Genomic DNA, 19,266 nt, shown 5'->3' with positions numbered 1-19,266 from the left:
GGATGTGATTGTGATTTACTTATATATATGAAAGAAAGTTTGAGTTTTTTTTTTTATAATTAAATGATATGAAAAACTATTAAAATAATAATATTAAGAGTTGTAACGCTAGAAAAGTTTCACAAAATTACAATATTTCTATTATAATGTAAATAGTTCTTTTTACATTAGTAATTATAACTAAGAAACTAACCGTTTGATTGAAAAGTAAGTAGAAGTTAATCATTCTTATATTATAAATCAAAAGCAAATGTGGAATTTCAATAAAATAAAAGAACTCAAGATTATGATGGTAAAAATACGTTGAGTTAACAGATAAAAATAAAACATGCAAGAAACTTGAAAATGAATGACAATTTTGCAAAGGAAATTTAGCTAAATAATGAATAAGTAACTTAAAAAAAAATAAAAATGGTGATATCATACACAATTTCATATTATTAATTAATCATTGAATAATGTATTTACTTGCATCTAATGCAGTTCTACTTTGGTGCATATTCTTCATGGCTGGTGCGGGTTGGGCTGCAAGCAAGACAAGGAGTTTGATATAATGATCAGGATTGAGATCTTCGTCTTGCTCCTCAACTCATAGTAAAAGAATTAATATAAAAAGTTTTTTCTTCTTTGATTTTAGCATTATGTAAATTATATTTTGTTAGAGAGAGTCTCAAACATATGATAGTTTTTGTTGAAGATCCGAATAAAAATTAAGACATTTCATTGTATATAAGTGGGTGCAAACTTCAACCCTTGAGCCGGTTTTATGGGATTGAGTTAGTCGATGTGGGATCTCCAACACACACCCCTCACGCCGAGACGGTCAACTCATGCGTGAGACTATATATTATGGATGATCTAATAGCGGCCCGATAACGGGTGACACGATAGACCCAACATAAACATTCGTTAGGATTAGTTTGAAATGGTTCTGATACTATATTATGAAGTGAACTTTAAGTCTAACTCAACCCCATAAAATCAGCTCAATGAGGTGGTATATATATATATATATATATGATGCATTATACACACATATATTCTCATTATAAAATATTTTATAATTTTGTGATAAATTTAATTTTTTTATTGTTTGTTTCTATTCAATATTATGAATAGGTTATAAAAGAAAAGGCTAAGGTATTTTTATAATAAAATATATAAAGTTTATAATTAAATATTCATAATAATATTCTAAAAACAAGTAATTAATTTTTTGTTGATGAATGTTTTACTAAAATGTCAAAATTGTTTAATTTCAGAAAACTGAAACATGAAATTAATATGATATATTTAATCATTGTAAAATTAAAAAGTTTACAAAATTATAGAAATACAAAATAGATTGAAATTTTTGTATTTATAGTGAGTCAACAAGTCATGTAATTATCTATATATTAAGGAGAATAAATATTTGTGGCTAGAAACCATAGTTGCTAACAAAATATGTAACTTTCTATCCTTCTGGCATTGATAGAAGCTGATATAAAAGCTGAATAATAAGTGCTATAAGTGACGAAATGTTGAAGTTGAAAGAAAATACCTATGGAAGCATCCCATTGCGTCCAAATAAATGTTCATAATAATTTTATCAAGTCTTCACCTTCGTTCTTTGGTAGTTCAATATTTATTGTCCTTTCCTTTTCTCATTAAAAATACAAGTTTATGTGACTTTAAATTTCTAGAACTAATTAAACTAAGTTAGTGTTCTTACCAGGAATTCATCTTTTAACGGAACATTTAATGATGTGAAATCTTTGATTTATTATACAAGATGAGGTGTGGACGATAAGGAAGAAAACATTCAAAAAATCATGTTTTTATATTTTTTGGCAAGAAGAAAATTGTTATTTTTTGACATTGAATTTTTATTAATATTAAATTAGAGAGTATAAGTTTGAAGGATAAATATAAATATGAATTGGACTTTGTCATACTTTCTCTTCATATTTCCCTATTTTCTTCCCTTGCAAGGCTCTGAGGTATTTTCAACCTGCAAAGACATTTTATACTTTGTTTTTTTTTCAATAAAGGGAAGTTGCAGAAGCAGAAATTCAGAGATTGTGATAACACCCTTTCACTTCTTTCTTATGAAACGGGGAAACACGTAAATGAGACAGAAAGAAAAGAATAATGTCTCTTTCACATTATATTTATAGTAAAATTAACTATTCTATAATTGATTTTTAGAGTAAAATGTTATATTATAATAAAATAATAATTCATTTAAATATCAAAGGAATATAATGGGTGTAAGATATCATTACTGATAGATTTTGTTACAAAAGTGATGTAGATTTCGTTGAAAATTACTTAAAAAAGTAAATTAAGACATACAATAAATATGATTTTATTGTAAAGAAATTGCATTTATAAATAAGACTTCAAACTCTACTATAAAATTTTAAAAGAAAGTGATAGAGGAATTACTAAACCTTACTATAAATAATTTTAAATAAGAAGTCATGACGCATATTCACGAGCTTCTTTGTATTCAAAAGACAAAAAAATTTCATCACTTAATATTTTTTACAATAATTTTTAATTATACACATAGAAAATATAATTTTTTAATAGATCAGAAACAATTATTAAAAGTTATTGAGTATAATAGGAATGGTGATATGTTGACACCACAAACAATAAAGAATAAAAAAAACATGTATATGTTTTTACCGTGTGTCAAAGAGATCTTTTTCATGTTATAGATTTACAAGAACAGAAAAATTTGTTTTATACTATAAAAATAAAAAAAAACATATATTGACAATGTTTATAATATAAAACAAAATAAATAAAAATAAAATATTAATTTATTAAAGTGTGAAGTGAATGTTTTTATTCTTCTTTTATAATAGGATGTGGGTTAATAATGGTTTTTGACAATAAGATATAATGATGATGGATGTTTGTGATATCTGCTTGTTCTTGCAACGACAGAGCATACTCAAGTTGCACCTCTACTTCACCCATTGTTGGTCGCTCTTCTGCTTCATAATCCACACATCTTTGGAGGATATCTATAAACACTTTCCAACACTCTGGCACAATCTTTCCTTTGATATTCATATCAATATTTTCCTCAACAGACTTCACCCGAAATTCCTCTGTCATGTCAAAATTCATTCTTCCACACACAACTTCTAATAGAACCGTACCAAATGAGTAAACATCGGTTTTATCTGTGACGATATGGTTCATTAAATACTCCGGAGCCATGTGGCCTAAAATACCTATAAATGAAAGTATTATCTTAGAAATTTCATTACAGTAAGTAAAGTCATAAAATAAAACATTACCAGGAATAGTATCAACTATAATTGGCTCTGGCTTTGACATAAAACGTTGTCCCTGTAAGCTAAGGCCAAACTCTGAAAGCTTTGGCTCCATGTTTGCATCCAAAAGGATGTTGCCAGGGTGAATATTACGGTGAACGATGGTGCGCTTTGCTCCAGCATGAAGGTAGTGCAATCCCCTTGCTACTCCTATGCATATCTCTAGCCTCTTCTTCCATGACAGTTCCCCACGTTGCAGGTGACTACACAGAGATCCATTGGACGTGTACTCGTACACAACAATCTTCTCTTTCTTTTTGTTGCAGAATCCAGTAAGAGAGATAATATTAGGGTGACGAAGCTGGCAGAGCAACTCAATTTCATTCTTAAACTTACACAGGTTCCATTGCTTCTCTCTTTTATCCACATCGTCATTAAATCGCTTTATAGTGACTGTATAATCAGAACCATCATGCTGAAGACAGCCTTTATATACTTCGATACCAAATCCTTCAAAGTTAATGAGCCTATTCTGATCAAAGTTGTTGGTTGATTTACTAATATCGGCAAGAGAGAAGTGATGGCACAACTCTTCTATTCTTGTTGTATACTGACGTGAACTTGTGCGCTTAGAATGGCAGAAGCCACAATATTTGAGAAACATTCTTGTTCCTAATTTCTTTACTCCTATGGTTGTCTCTAGTTTCTAATATATAATTCACATTTGGCAACCCTGTCTTCTTTCATTGCCTATTCCTTTGAGTTTCTCAGAGCTTCCATGTTTTGGCCCTACACATTTCTTTCTCATAATATATTTATTACAAACAATGAAATTATTTCATTACTGACAGTGGAAGAAACAAACAAAAAGGATTAAAATTATTTCTAAACGCCGTCCTAATTGACCATTTCATATATGACAGATGAATGATGGGATAAGGAAGAAGTCTCATATGGACTATTGTGCAACACGTTTTCATCTTCTTTTTCAAAAGGAAACGCGTAAATGAAACCAAAACAGAGATGAATGCTACTGGGAAAGTAACTTGATGACGAGTAATTAATGAAGACGGTATCACAAACTTGAACAATGTTTGTCAAATGTGTGGGGTTCAACCGTTCCAAGCACACAAGTTCAGCCCAGAGGAAGTATCCAACGATAATAGACAATGTTGTTTTTTAATATATATACAAATATCCAAATCGACCTTTTAATACTAATAAACACTCTTTGACTTCTTTCTTATGAAACAGGGAAACACGTAAATGAGTCAGAAAGAAAATCTATTTCACACTATGTTTATAGTAAAAATAACTATTTCATAACTGATTTTTAGAATAAAATGTTATATTATAATAAAATAATAATTTATTTAGATATTAAAGGAATGTAATGGGTGTAAGATATCATTAATCAAAAGAAAAAGAGAGATTTTGTTACAAAAGTGATGTAGATTTAGTTGAAAATTACTTAAAAAAGTAAATTTTAAAAATATTATACTTGTGAGTAAGTCGTATTTGAAAAATATAATTTTATTGTAAAGATATTGAGTTTATAAATAAGACTTCAAACTGTAGGTACTATAAAATTTTGAAAGAAAATGATAGAGGAACTACTAAACCTTAGTATAAATAATTTTAAATAACAAGTCATGACGCATATGATCACGAGCTTCTTTGTATTCCAAGACAAAAAATTTCCATCACTTAATATTTTTAGAATAATTTTTAATTATACACATGGAAAATATAATTTTTTAATAGATCGGAAACAATTATTATAAATTATTGAGTATAATAGATTTACAAGAACAGAAAAGTTGCTTTGAGATCATAAAAAAAAAAAAACATACATTGACAGTGTTTATAATAATATAATAATATTTTAAATTAAAAAATAAAATATTAATTATTAAAGTATGAAGTGGATGTTTTTACTTTTCATGGTGTCTTACAATAATCTTGCAGGCCATGTAGGTTAATAATGGTTTTTGACAATAAGATATAATGATCATGGATGTTCGAGATATCTGATTGTTCTTGCAAGGACAGCGCATACTCAAGTTGCAGCTCTACCTCACCCATTGTTGGTCGCTCTTCTGCTTCATAATTCACACATCTTTGGGTGATATCTATAAACACTTTCCAACACTCTTGCCCAATCTTTCCTTTGATATCCAAATCAATAATCTCCTCAGCAGGCTTCTCCAGAAATTCCAATATCAGGTCAGAATACGTTCTTCCACACGCAACTTGTAATAGAACAATACCAAATGAGTAAACATCGGTTTTATCTGAGACGATACCGTTCAGGTAATACTCCTCAGCCATGTGGCCAAGAGTACCTATAAATGAAAGTATTATCTTAGTCTAACTCACAAAATTTCATTACAGTAAGTAAAGTCATAAAATAAAACATTACCAGCAATAGTATCTACTTTAATTGGCTTTGGCTTTGACATTAGTTACAATAATAATTAAATTAGAAACATTTTAAAAATTAAAAATAATAATTTCTAAATTAGTTTATATTATTGTTAAATAGTTTCTCGTATCTAATTAACTATCAAAGTTTTAACTACCAATTATTTAGATTCTAAATTTGGTAACAAAAATTTTGGTTGTTAATTAGATACCAATTTAAAATCATTTAACAAGAATATAAATTAATTTAGAAATCAAAAATTTATTTAGTCCCTAAAATAGTCTATAATTTAGTCACTATAGCAACTAATTTTTTTTTTCTCTAAAATTGATTTCTATTTCATAATTTTATTGTAGTGAGATTTCGTTAAAAATTACTTAAAAAGTAATTTTTTAAAATATTATATTTGTAGATATGTCTTATACGATAAATATGATTTTATTGTAAATAAAGAAATTGCGTTTATAAATAAGACTTCAAACTCTAGGTACTATAAATTTTTAAGAGAAAATGATAGAGGAACGTCTAAACCTTACTATAAATAATTTTAAATAAGAAGTCATGACGCATATTCACGAGCTTCTTTGTATTCAAAAGACAAAAAAATTTCATCACTTAATATTTTTTACAATAATTTTTAATTATACACATAGAAAATATAATTTTTTAATAGATCAGAAACAATTATTAAAAGTTATTGAGTATAATAGGAATGGTGATATGTTGACACCACAAACAATAAAGAATAAAAAAACATGTATATGTTTTTACCGTGTGTCAAAGAGATCTTTTTCATGTTATAGATTTACAAGAACAGAAAAATTTGTTTTATACTATAAAAATAAAATAAAAACATATATTGACAATGTTTATAATATAAAACAAAATAAATAAAAATAAAATATTAATTTATTAAAGTGTGAAGTGAATGTTTTTATTGCTCTTTTATGTTAAGATGTTGGGTTAATAATGGTTTTTGACAATAAGATATAATGATGATGGATGTTTGTAATATCTGCTTGTTCTTGCAACGACAGAGCATACTGAAGTTGCACCTCCACTTCACCCATTGTTGGTCGTTCTTCTGCTTCAGAATCCACACATCTTTGCATGATATCTATAAACACTTTCCAACACTCTGGCACAATCTTTCCTTTGATCTCCAAATCAATATTCTCCTCAAGAGGCTTCTCCAGAAATTCCTTTATCATGTCAGAATACGCTCTTCCAGACGCAACTAGTAATAGAACAATACCAAATGAGTAAACATCGGTTTTATCTGAGACGATACTGTTCATGAAACACTCCTGAGCCAAGTAGCCAAGAGTACCTATAAATGAAAGTATTATCTTAGTTTAACTCACAAAATTTCATTACAGTAAGTAAAGTCATAAAATAAAACTTTACCAGCAATAGTATCTACTTTAATTGGCTTTGGCTTTGACATAAAACGTTGTCCCTGTAAGCTAAGCCCAAAATTTGAAAGCTTTGGCTCCATGTTTGCATCCAAAAGAATGTTCTGAGGTTTGATATCACGATGAATGATGGTGCGCTTTGCTCCAGCATGAAGGTAGTGCAATCCCCTTGCTGCTCCTATGCATATCTCTAGCCTCTTCTTCCATGACAGTTCCCCACGTTGTAGGTGATCATACAGAGATCCATTGGGCATGTACTCCAACACAACAATCTTCTCTTTCTTGTGGTTGCAGAATCCAGTAAGAGAGATAATATTAGGGTGACGAAGCTGGCAGAGCAACTCAATTTCATTCTTAAACTTACACAGGTTCCATTGCTTCTCTCTTTTATCCACATCGTCATTAAATCGCTTTATAGTGACTGTATAATCAGAACCATCATGCTGAAGACAGCCTTTATATACTTCGATACCAAATCCTTCAAAGTTAATGAGCCTATTATGATCAAAGTTGTTGGTTGATTTCCTAATATCGGCAAGAGAGAAGTGATGGCACAACTCTTCTATTCTTGTTGTATACTGACGTGAACTTGTGCGCTTAGAATGGCAGAAGACCCAATATTTGAGAAACATTCTTGTTCCTAATTTCTTTGCTCCTATGATTGTCTCTAGTTTCTAATATATAATTCACATTTGGCTACTCCGTCTTCTTTCATTGCCTATTTCCTTTGAGTTTCTCAGAGCTTCCATGTTTTGGCCCTACACATTTCTTTCTCATAATATTACATCTATTTTTTAATGTAGTGTTTTGTATCCAAAGTTTGTTTTTCAAGCTAAATCAGGTACATATACAGCGCAGAGTGGGGTTGACAGTGGAAGAAACAAACAAAAAGGATTAAAATGATTTCTAAACGCCGTCGTAAGTGACCATTTCATATAAGACAGATGAATGAAGGGATAGGGAAGAAGTCTGATATGAACTATTGTGCAACACGTTTTGATCTTCTTTTTCAAAGGGGAAACGCGTAAATGAAACCAAAACAGAGATGAATGCTACTGGGAAAGTAACTTGACGAGTAATTAATGAAGACGGTATCACAAACTTGAACAATGTTTGTCAAATGTGTGGGGTTCAACCGTTCCAAGCACACAAGTTTATCCCAGAGGAAGTATCCAACGATAAATGTTTTACTAAAAGTTCAAATGTTTTTAATTGTTGTTGATGAATGTTTTACTAAAAGATCAAAATTGTTTAATTTCAGAAAACTGAAACATGAAATTAATATGATATATTTAATCTTTGTAAAATTAAAAAAATTATAGAAATACAAAATATATTGGAATTCTTATATTTATAGTGAGTCAACAAGTCAATGAGCAAGTCATGCAAGTAGAAGAAATATTTGTGGCTAGAAATCATAGTTGCAAACAAATCTATATAATTATCTATCCTTCTGGCATTGATAGAAGATCATAAAAGCTGAATAATAAGTGCTGTAAGTGACAAATTGAAGTTCAAAGAAAAGACCTATGGAAGCATTGAATAAATGTTTTAATAATTTTATCAACTCTTCGCCCTTGTTCTTTGGGAAGTTCAATATTTACTGTCCTTTCTTTTCCTCATTAAATTAAATTAATGTTCTTATTTGAAATTCAACTTTTTTTAACGGAACATTTGTGAAATCTTTGATTCACATTTATAACTTTTGCCTTTTTAGAAAATACAAGCTTGGTGTGATAATCAAATGATGTAATTTTGATTTTTATATATAAGTTATAATTTACAATTCTAATTAAAAATTTAAACATTATAAGCTATATGAAATTATTGAATCATTTATTATTACTTGTGAAGAAAAAGAGAAAAATAAATTATCAGTAAATATCTCCACTTGGATGATATGTTGTGCACAACGGTCCAATGGACAGAGTACTACCTTATCAATTGCATGTGGACTTAATCTTATATGGGACATTTCTTATGGAATAAGATCCCATGTTTTTCTCTTTGTTAGGAAAAAACATCATTCTTTATATATATATATATATATATATTTTGATGACTTTTTACGGCAAGTGCATCGCGTTTGTCAGAAGTAATAATTGTCCCTAAGGACGGATATCGATCCCACAAAGAACAGTGAATCATTGAGTACAATATTCGCTAAATATAACAACAGAACAATAATAAAAAAGAGTGTGAAGTGATTATGTTGGCACTGATCAATAAGAAAACAAACAAAGAATTAGTTGCTTCAATTGGAAAAATTGGGATTAAGTTTCATCTCTCTCACTCTCATGTATTTTGATTAGCATGTTAATATTAAGTTCTTTAATTGATGCCCGTATAAAAATCATTTATATCGATTCCTCGCATATAAAATCCTTAAGAATGTTCCCTAACTATCGATCCCTCGCATACTTATAAGAACAACTTAGAACGAAGCTCAGACGTTTAATAGCAATTAACATTTCAAGTCTATTCCTAGCACTCAAATATGTTAAGTATTGTTGTTTAGGTCCGAATCCTAAAAATACCTCCCGGTCAGATTTAAGATTCTCAATTTGTCACGGAGAATTAAAAGTAAAACAACAATACCAATAATCAATCAGGAACTGAATATTAATATATAAAATATCACCTCAATACATAAGAGTTTGAGCAGATTACTCCCAATCCCAAATGGTAGAATTAGCCACGCATACTTCTATCACCTTCCATTCTCCCAATTGGGTTACAATTCACTCTATGATGTTTTCCTCTCAATCTGGCACACTAAGGTTGAGCCTCTAGCCCTCTATTTATCCTAGTTTTTCTAGGGTTAGGTTGTTTCATATGTCGCGCTAATGGGCTAAATGATAAAACATAAAAAAGGCCCAATCTTTCTTTGCATCTTTTTCCATTCTGGGACCTTCTATCTTTATCTTTTTAGCTCAAATCATTCATCTTTAATCCAAATCTCCAATCTTCCTTAGAAATCTGCAATTAACACCAAATTTGGGAATAAAATACTCTTATTCAAATAAAGATCATAAAAAATGTAAAAAGGTATAAATTCATAAATTAGGGATTATTTTATATGTAAATTAGCAATAAATCCTCATAAGTGCCTATATTTTAATATGAAATATTACTGAAATTAGACACTTATCACTCTCCCCAACTTAGAATCTTGCTTGTCCTCAAGCAAAGTAAATGAATATATTTGAATTTAAATATCAAACAGCTTAATTCACCAAACAACAGATCAAATTAGAAACTTATGATGCTTCCAAATTGAAATATAGATAATTATAGACACAATCAATTTCCAGGATCAAATCAAAACAAATAAATGACAATTCATCAAGGAATATCTTCTCATATGCTCATGGGTAAGTGTTTCTCTCTTATTTTTACTGAATCATAACAAATCACAGTTGCTTTTCATTTCATCTTCAAATCACAAACATATTAGAAACATGAATCTTGAGGTCTTTTAGAGGGTTGTAATGAGGCTGGGCTTCCAAAAAATATTGGTTTTTCTTAGATAACAAAATGCACATCTTAAAGAAGAAGAACCTACCTTCAATTCAATTATAGAGAACATATATGTTATCTAATTACCACTTTCTTTCGATGTCACCTTTTTCCTCATTTTCTTTCTTTTCATGATTTTCATGAAATTTTTTTCTATCTTTTTTTTTTTTTATTTCTTTTTCTTCTTCTGTTTCTCTTTCTTTTTTGTTTTGTTTTCAATAATAGGAAAAGATTCTTCCTATTTTCAACTTTTTGAACTTTCAAAATCAGAACCAACCATTCCCTTTTCTATATGCATTGCATCTATGTTCTCCTTCCTTAGACATGCTAAAGGGTAGAAAATTATATCAATAAAGGTTAAGGTGCAATATTAACAAAAAATTTCTTGGCCCAAAGGGGATATAAAAAAAACATCATTCTTTATATATATATATATATATATATATATATATATATATATATATATATATATATACACTGGTAGCCTAAAACCGAGAGGTATAAGCCGAGAACTAAATATTAAATAACCAAAGTGATAAGTTAAACCGAAAGGTCTGGACCGAAACCTAGAACTAAATATTAAATAACCAAAGTGATAAGTTAAAACCGAAAGGTCTGGACCGAAACCTTTATAATAAAGACCAATTTAGATAAAAAAAACTTGCATAAGGGGGTGTAAAACTAATAAAAAGGTGTAAAAAGAAAGTCCAAAAGTACTGTAGAAGGCCCATTAACGAAACCCTATAAATAGGAGGTCAGCGTAAGAAAAAGGTAAGAGTGATTTTATCTGAAAACTATTGAACTATTTCTGACTTTGGCATCGGAGCGACTTGCAGGTACACCCCCCATCTGTGAGAAGGACCAGCCGAGAGTACCAACCGAGAGTGCCAGCCGAGAGTGCCAGCCGAGAGGAGCAGCCGAGAGTGCCAGCCGAGAGGAGCAGCCGAGAATACTAGCCAAGAGGTGCAACCTAGAATACCAGCCAAGAGTCCAGCCCAAGAAGAAACAGTCCAACCCAAGACCGGAAGATTTGTATAAAAGGCCATCTTGTCAATCTTGTTCGAGTGTTCTTGGTCCCTGTTGTAAGAACATTTTGGCACCCACCGTGGGGCCGAGAACTAGTTGAAAAAAGGTAGAAGACAAGATGGATCAAAGAGAAGAACAAGGAGGAGAGCAGGCAGATAATGTTAGCATGCCAATGACAATGTTGATACAGCTGCAGAAGGAGTTTGAGATGCTAAAAAAGAGTAATGAAGAAGAACTGAGTGTGCTAAGGGCCGAAAATGCACGCATGAGGAGAAAGTTACAAGAGGAGACAATTTTGAATTCATCTACTGAAACTGTTCAACCAAGAGCACAAGTCAATGAGAGGATTCATCATAATGAGAGTTCCCAAACAAAAAGAAGATTGCTCGGAGATTCTGAAGTTTTTGCAGGAGCATCTTCATGAAAACATCCCTTCTATGATGTTATAGTTGATACTCCATTGCCTGACAATTGGAAAAATTTAACTGTTGACAAATATGACGGAAGCACGGACCCTGATGAACATGTTGCAATATATACCACACAAATTAGTCTATATACATGGAACGATGCTGTTATGTGCAGAGTGTTCCCTACAACGTTAAAAGGGGCAGCATTAAGTTGGTTCACACGTCTTCCGCCCTTAAGTATAGACTGTTTTGATACATTGGTGGAAAAGTTTGGAGCTCAGTTCGCAACCAGCCGTCCCCATCATCTAACCTCGATTGCTTTGGTGAATATAAGACAAGAGAAGGGAGAGTCGTTAAGAATGTTCATGGAACGCTTTGGAAGGGTTGCCCTGGGAATTCGAAATCTCAGCCCAGAGGTTACCATGCATCATATGATAACAACATTGAAGCCAGGACCGTTTGCTGATAGTCTTTGCAAGAAACCTGCGACCAATTTAGATGAGTTAAGACAACGAGAGTCGAAATTCATGCAAATGGAAGAACTGAGAGAATTTTGAAATCAGGCAAGGATTGATGGAGGTGAAAGAAAGGTGATAGAAAAAGAAAGTGGACCTATGGTTAGAAGAGCCATTCAGAAGCCGAAAGTTCTAGCAATACACACCCTTGAATACAAATAGAACAAGAGTCCTACAAGAAGCCATGGCGGCAGAGATAATACCACCACCTAGAAAAGCACGAACACCGGAAAGGGCATACCACACTAAACATTGCGAATATCATAAAAATCATGGCCATCATACAGAGGAGTGTGTCGAGTTGAAACATAGAATAAAGGAATTAATTCAGGCTGGGCAGCTGAAACGTTTTGTTCAGGGAGGAAATACTAGACTGAGGTTAAGTCCGGAGAGAAGATTGAGAGGGGGTGAGACGGGGGAGAGAAGGGCGGAAAGATTTGAAAGAGAAAAAAGAGTAGAAAAGAGAGATGATAGAAGAGGTGGGAGATCAGAAGGAAGAAATGATAGAGCTTACCAAAACACACAATCAGTAGGGAGAAGTAGGGAACGAAGTTTGGGAAGACCCGTCAGGGGGTTTATAAATACTATTTCAGGTGGTTTCTCTGGAAAGGAATCGTCATCAGCAAGGAAGCAACATTGGAGAAGTATCAGGACTATTAACCACATTTTCAAAAGAAGAACTTTGCCACCAATGCTTTTTACAGATGAGGATTTTCAAGAAATTGATCCTGATCCTATGGTGATAACAGTAGAAATAGCCGAATATGCCGTCATGAAAACATTGGTTGATCAGGGGAGTTCAGTTGATATTTTGTTTTGGAATACTTTCAAAAGGTTGCATCTAAAAGAACAAGACATTGTGCCTTTCCGAGAACAAATCATTGGCTTCTCAGGGGAGAGAGTTAACACGAAAGGATATGTTGATTTGATGACCACATTCGGAAGAGGAAATAAGACTAAAAAGATCAAAATCAGATATTTGGTGGTGGATGCTTCTACGTCATATAATGTGTTGTTAGGAAGATCTTCTTTGAATAAGTTGGGAGCAATAGTTTCAACACCACATTTAGCAATGAAATTTCCAACAGAAAAGGGGGAGATAACAACAGTCTATGTTAATCAAAAAGATGCTCGAGAATGTTATGCGACAGGTTTGAAGATGAATTTGAAGGCACACAAAGATACAGAAAGAATGGTGGCAATGGCAGATTTGGATCCAAGGTGAAATGATGAAAGATTAGAACCAAAAGAAGAGACTACAGCCGTAGTATTGGGCCGGGACGAGAAGCAATGCACTTATATAAGTGGGAGTTTGCCCGAAGAATTGTTAAACAAACTTATCACATTGTTACGCAACAACAAAGACTTGTTTGCTTGGAAACCATCTGATATACCTGGAATCGATCCAAAGGTAATTTGTCACAAGTTGTCGGTATGCCGAGAAGCGAGACCGATATCTCAAAAACGAAGAAAGTTGGGTGAAGAGAGACGAAAAGCAGCAATTGAAGAAACCGAGAAGTTAATGCAAGCTGGTTTCATTAAGGAAGCTCAGTATACGACATGGTTATCCAATGTGGTGCTAGTCAAAAAACCGAATGGAAAATGGAGAATGTGTACAGATTATACAGACTTGAATAAAGCTTGTATGAAAGATACATATCCATTACCCAACATAGACCGATTGGTAGATGGGGCGTCTGGACAAGAAATGATGAGTTTTCTCGATGCCTATTCAGGGTATAACCAAATACAAATGTATGAGCCGGATGTGCCAAAAACAGCTTTTACCACAGATACTGCAAATTATTGTTATAAAGTCATGCCTTTCGGCTTGAAGAATGCTGGAGCAACATACCAAAGATTGATGGATAAAGTGTTCAAAGATCAAATTGGAAAAAACATGGAAGTATATGTAGACGATATGGTTGTGAAGTCGGAGGAAGTAGAAAAACATTTGGGAGATCTTGAGGAGGTGTTTACACGCATAAGGGAATACAATATACGTCTCAATCCGGAAAAATGTGTATTCGACGTCAAAGGTGGAAAATTTCTGGGTTTTATGCTAACCAACAGAGGGATTGAGGCCAATCCTGATAAATGCGAAGCAATTATGAAGATGGGAAATCCGAAAAATCTGAAAGAGGTGCAGAGATTGGTGGGAAAACTAAATTCATTGTCAAGATTTTTACTAGTTTTAGCTGAAAAAACTAAACCAATAATAAATTTGTTAAAAAAATCTGAAACCTTTGAGTGGAATGAAAAATGTGAGCAAGCCTTCTCTCAAATCAAAAGTATGGTAGCTGAACCACCAATCCTAGTTAAACCTGAGTTGACCCAACCCATCATAGTCTACTTAGCAACTTCAAATGAAGCCATAGGAGCAGCCTTAATCCAAGAGAACCCGGACAAAAAACCAATATATTTTGTAAGTAGATCCCTCCAAAATGCCGAAACCAGATATCCCAAGGTAGAAAAAGTTGCCTTAACCCTGGTGTACGCCGCAAGACGTCTTCGGCCATATTTTCAGAATCATCAGATAATTGTGAGGACAGATTATCCAATATCAAAAATTTTAAGAAAACCAGAACTTGCAGGTAGAATGGTGACATGGTCAATGGAGCTTTCAGAATATGGAATCAAATATGAACCAAGAGGACCAATCAAAGCCCAATCCCTCGCGGATTTCATCATCCAGATGCCGACAACAACACAGCAGGAACAGTGGATATTGTATGTAGATGGCGCGTCAAGCAAAAAAGGAAGCGGAGCAGGGATAGTACTTGAAGGACCAGACAACTTCCAAATAGAAATGGCATTGAGATTCGAGTTCAGAACATCCAACAACCAGGCCGAATACGAAGCTCTTATTGCAGGATTACTGTTGGCGAGAGACATGGGAGTTGAAAATGTCATTTGCAAAAGTGACTCTCAGCTCTTAGTGGGGCAGGTACGAGGAGATTATCAGGTAAAAGATCCATTATTGATGCAATATTATCATAAGGTATTAAATATCATGCACTGTTTCAATCAAGCTGAAATAAAATATATTCCGAGAGAACTAAACATGAAAGCAGATTCATTATCCAAATTAGCAAGTCAACAGCGACAACTCCAACACAACTCAGTAATACAACAAACCCTCAGTCATCCGACAATCGGTTTAGAGGAATGTTGCAATGTTACCACATCAAAGGACGAATGGATAAAAACATATATGGAAGCCATAAAGAATCAAGAGCAAGGTGTTCAACTGGATACGAAAATGGCAAAAAAAATAGCTAGTTTCGTGTTAATTGGAGATGAACTCTACAAACGCGGACATTCAATACCTTTATTAAAATGTCTTTCAAAAGAGCAAGCTCAGTATGTGGTGAAAGAACTCCATGAAGGAATGTGTGGATTACATTGTGGAGCTCGAACAATGGCAACAAAGTTTGCAGAGCTGGGTATTATTGGCCAACACTCTGAGAAGATTGTGAAATCTATGTTAAAACATGCAAGAAATGTCAAGAGTTTGGAAATTGGAAGTTTAAATCATATACCAACACAAGCGTTACAAGGAATTATTTCTCCATGGCCATTTGCAAAATGGGGAATTGATATACTTGGTCCATTTCCACTCGGACGGGGACAAACTAAATTCATGATAGTAGCTATAGATTACTTTACAAAGTGGATAGAAGCAGAAGCATTGACTAAGATAACAGCTCAGCAAGTTCAAACGTTTATATGGAAAAATATAATATGTCGATTTGGAATCCCACTCACCATTATAACTGACAATGACCGACAATTCATTGACAAAAAACTTATGGAATTTTATGCAGATTTGGGAATCAAGTCAACAAGCACTTCAGTTGAACATCCACAGACGAATGGACAAGCGGAGGCTGCAAACAAAGTTATCTTGTGATGAGAATCAACTAAAGGTAGCTTTTTATAATGAAGAACAAGATCATTCGCCTTCACATTTAAAGTTTTTCTTGTTAATCTTTGCAAAAGATAAAGCCCAAGCCCAAGCCCAAGCCCAAGCCCAAGAAGGCCAAAGCCCACAAAAGCCCAAAGACCATCCCATGAAGGGCAAGGCCAAGTTTTAAATAAATATTGTTTAGAAAGGTGCTTAGAGGGAAACATTAGAAACCTCTATTGTTAAAACATCTTTTAGTCTTTAGTTAAGAGTCTTAGGGGGGGTGTATTAGTAGATAGGTGTAGGAGTAAATAAGGAGGTGCCAAAGTGAGAGAAAGGATCACACCTTCCTCATGCTTTGTTTTAGGCGCAAATTCTAAAAGCTTTTTGGGAGGGAGTTTTTTTTGAATTTGTGTAGCTTACATTTCAGCACCTTAGGCTATAAATAGAGGTGCTCTCTTTGTAAAATTCAGATTGGAATTAATCTAAGAAAACTCTACTCAAATTTTGAGTGACCTTTGGAGAGCTTTTGGAGCCTTCTTCTCTAGTCTTATCTTGATGGATCAATGGAGTCCTCAAGTGGCGGCATCACTCTCATCTAGGAGCATTCCACACTTCTAGTGGCGAGATCATCCATCCTCCTTCCATCTTCATGAGCATTCTCTTCTCCTTCCTTTCTTCTTCTTCAATTGTTCATGTTGCTTTGTGTTCTTGAGTTTTTCAGTTTCGGTTTTTCTATTTTCCAGCACTATGTTTTGTTTCTGTTTTTAATTTCTGTTTTGGTTCGGTTCATTTGATCATTTGTTCAATTCTGTTCGGTCAATTCCAGTTTTAATCTCTTTGTTGATTCAATTTGACAATATTTGGTTCATCCAAATGAGTTTGGGATTTGGTACTAGTTATTGGTGAGTTCTTGTCTTAGAACAATGATCCAACTCTAAGAAAAGTGCCTCTATATTTTCCAGCTCAAGGTGATTCCTAAAAATGTCAAGAATCTTGTTCTTTGTGACTATTGGAATCACATCATCTTGGGACAATTGAAGAAGAGGTTAGGAAGTGCCAAAGGTTTATGGGCAGAGAAGTTACCAGAAATCTTATGGGCGTATAGATGCACACCACAAACTTCAACTGGTGAAACACCATTCAACCTCACATATGGAATGGATGCAATGCTACCTGTAGAAGTAAATGAATCAACACTACGAAGGCAAATAGAAGACTGGAACATTAACAATGAATGCTTGAGAACCGACCTTGATCTTATTGAAGAACTTAGAGAGCGAGCGAAAATAAAAGAGGCAGCAGTAAAAAGAAGAGCAATGAAAAGGTTCAATGCGAAAGTAAAATTCAGAGATTTTAAGGAAGGGGATTTGGTATGGAGAATGCGAACCGATGCACGAAAAGATCCACGACATGGAAAATTGGCATCTAACTGGGAGGGCCCATTCAGGATACTCGAAAATTTACAAAATGGAGCATACATATTGGAAACTTTGGAAGAAAAAATAGTACCAAGAACATGGAATGCAAGTCATTTAAAGTTTTATTTTAGTTAAAATGGAAGATGTAAAAAGAGGACTCCGTGTACATATCTATCCATCAATGAAGAAGCATTATCCAGTAACAATTTATCTTGTTCACTTACAAAACTTTCGGTCTTGGATGATTTCACTCTAAGTGAAAACCCACCCGAAAAGCCATATATTCATAAAACTTTCGGTCTTGGATGATTTCACTCTAAGTGAAAACCCACCCTAAAAAGCATGTATTCATAAAACTTTCGGTCTTGGATGATTTCACTCTAAGTGAAAACCCACCCGAAAAGCCATGTATTCATAAAACTTTCGGGCTTGGATGATTTCACTCTAAGTGAAAACCCACCCGAAAAAGCATGTATTCATAAAACTTTCGGTCTTGGATGATTTCACTCTAAGTGAAAACCCACCCGAAAAAGCATGTGTTCATAAAACTTTCGGTCTTGGATGATTTCACTCTAAGTGAAAACTCACTCACATAACATACTTATGTTGATAATAAATTGGATAAGAAAGCCGAAAAAATAAGAAATGTCCTTGGTCACTATAAAAATTATAAATTAATAACCCATTATAATATTCTGCATAAACTTGATTTTATACGTTCGATCACAAGCATTCTTGAAGTCTTCTAAGAAATTCTTTTAATGGATTACAAAATTCGCGTAGAATCCACCATTTTGGAACAACTTTCGGATAAAAACCGAAAGGTACTTGTGCTTTGAAGTCTTAACAGCCGAAAAGCACTCGGGGCTTTAAACGAAACGTAATCGTGTTAAAGATATCACAATTAAAAAATATATATATAAGTAGTTCAAAATATGTTTCACGATAAAAGACCAAAAAAGTAGACATCTAGACGTAAACACCGAAAACGTCTGTTAAGACACTTCAATCATACAACCGAGAGGCCACAATTACATTAAATCGGCGAATCAGAAACAAAGTATCCAATCAATAACACAAGATAACAGTTAAAGACAAACCAATAAACTTTATACGTATTAAGGTTCTCAAAAAGACATTACATTAACAAGGCAAACATCCATACATGGATGAGCATTCCAAAAAACATCCATACACGGATTAGCATTCCAAAACAAACCCGCTTTCGGCAAATAAACATGTGCCCCCTAGCTCTCGATATTAACATCTTCAGCATCAGTGTCTGGAATCTCGTTAGCCGGCACTAATTCACCCTTATAAAAATCCTTTTTAACATCAAAGTTCCCTTCATCA

At 33.2% G+C, this 19,266-nt stretch overlaps 3 protein-coding genes across 3 annotated transcripts in view; all 3 read right to left on the bottom strand.

The window, feature by feature from the left end:
- Nucleotides 1-2,812: 2,812 nt before the first annotated feature.
- LOC137826040 (receptor-like protein kinase ANXUR2) lies at nt 2,813-4,052 on the bottom strand. Its single transcript, XM_068631883.1, has 2 exons — nt 3,300-4,052; nt 2,813-3,233 (listed from the first exon to the last, which is right to left on the bottom strand). The coding sequence occupies exons 1-2, from the start codon at nt 3,937-3,939 to the stop codon at nt 2,839-2,841; spliced, it is 1,035 nt and encodes a 344-aa protein (XP_068487984.1). The 5' UTR covers nt 3,940-4,052; the 3' UTR covers nt 2,813-2,838.
- Nucleotides 4,053-6,608: 2,556 nt separating this feature from the next.
- LOC137826039 (receptor-like protein kinase FERONIA) lies at nt 6,609-7,932 on the bottom strand. Its single transcript, XM_068631882.1, has 2 exons — nt 7,108-7,932; nt 6,609-7,030 (listed from the first exon to the last, which is right to left on the bottom strand). Exons 1-2 carry the CDS (start codon nt 7,745-7,747, stop codon nt 6,651-6,653), a joined length of 1,020 nt encoding a protein of 339 aa, XP_068487983.1. The 5' UTR covers nt 7,748-7,932; the 3' UTR covers nt 6,609-6,650.
- Nucleotides 7,933-9,716: 1,784 nt separating this feature from the next.
- Nucleotides 9,717-19,266, bottom strand: part of LOC137825473 (coumaroyl-CoA:anthocyanidin 3-O-glucoside-6''-O-coumaroyltransferase 1-like) — a 48,543-nt gene continuing 38,993 nt past the window's right edge. The window contains exon 2 of the mRNA XM_068631140.1: nt 9,717-10,094. The gene's annotated coding sequence lies outside the window, so the exon portion shown is untranslated. The remainder of the gene's footprint in view (nt 10,095-19,266) is intronic.

Source organism: Phaseolus vulgaris, chromosome 8 (genome assembly GCF_000499845.2).
Source record: "Phaseolus vulgaris cultivar G19833 chromosome 8, P. vulgaris v2.0, whole genome shotgun sequence".
NCBI classification, from domain to species: Eukaryota; Viridiplantae; Streptophyta; class Magnoliopsida; order Fabales; family Fabaceae; genus Phaseolus; species Phaseolus vulgaris.
This window is presented reverse-complemented; position numbering and strand designations above follow the sequence as displayed.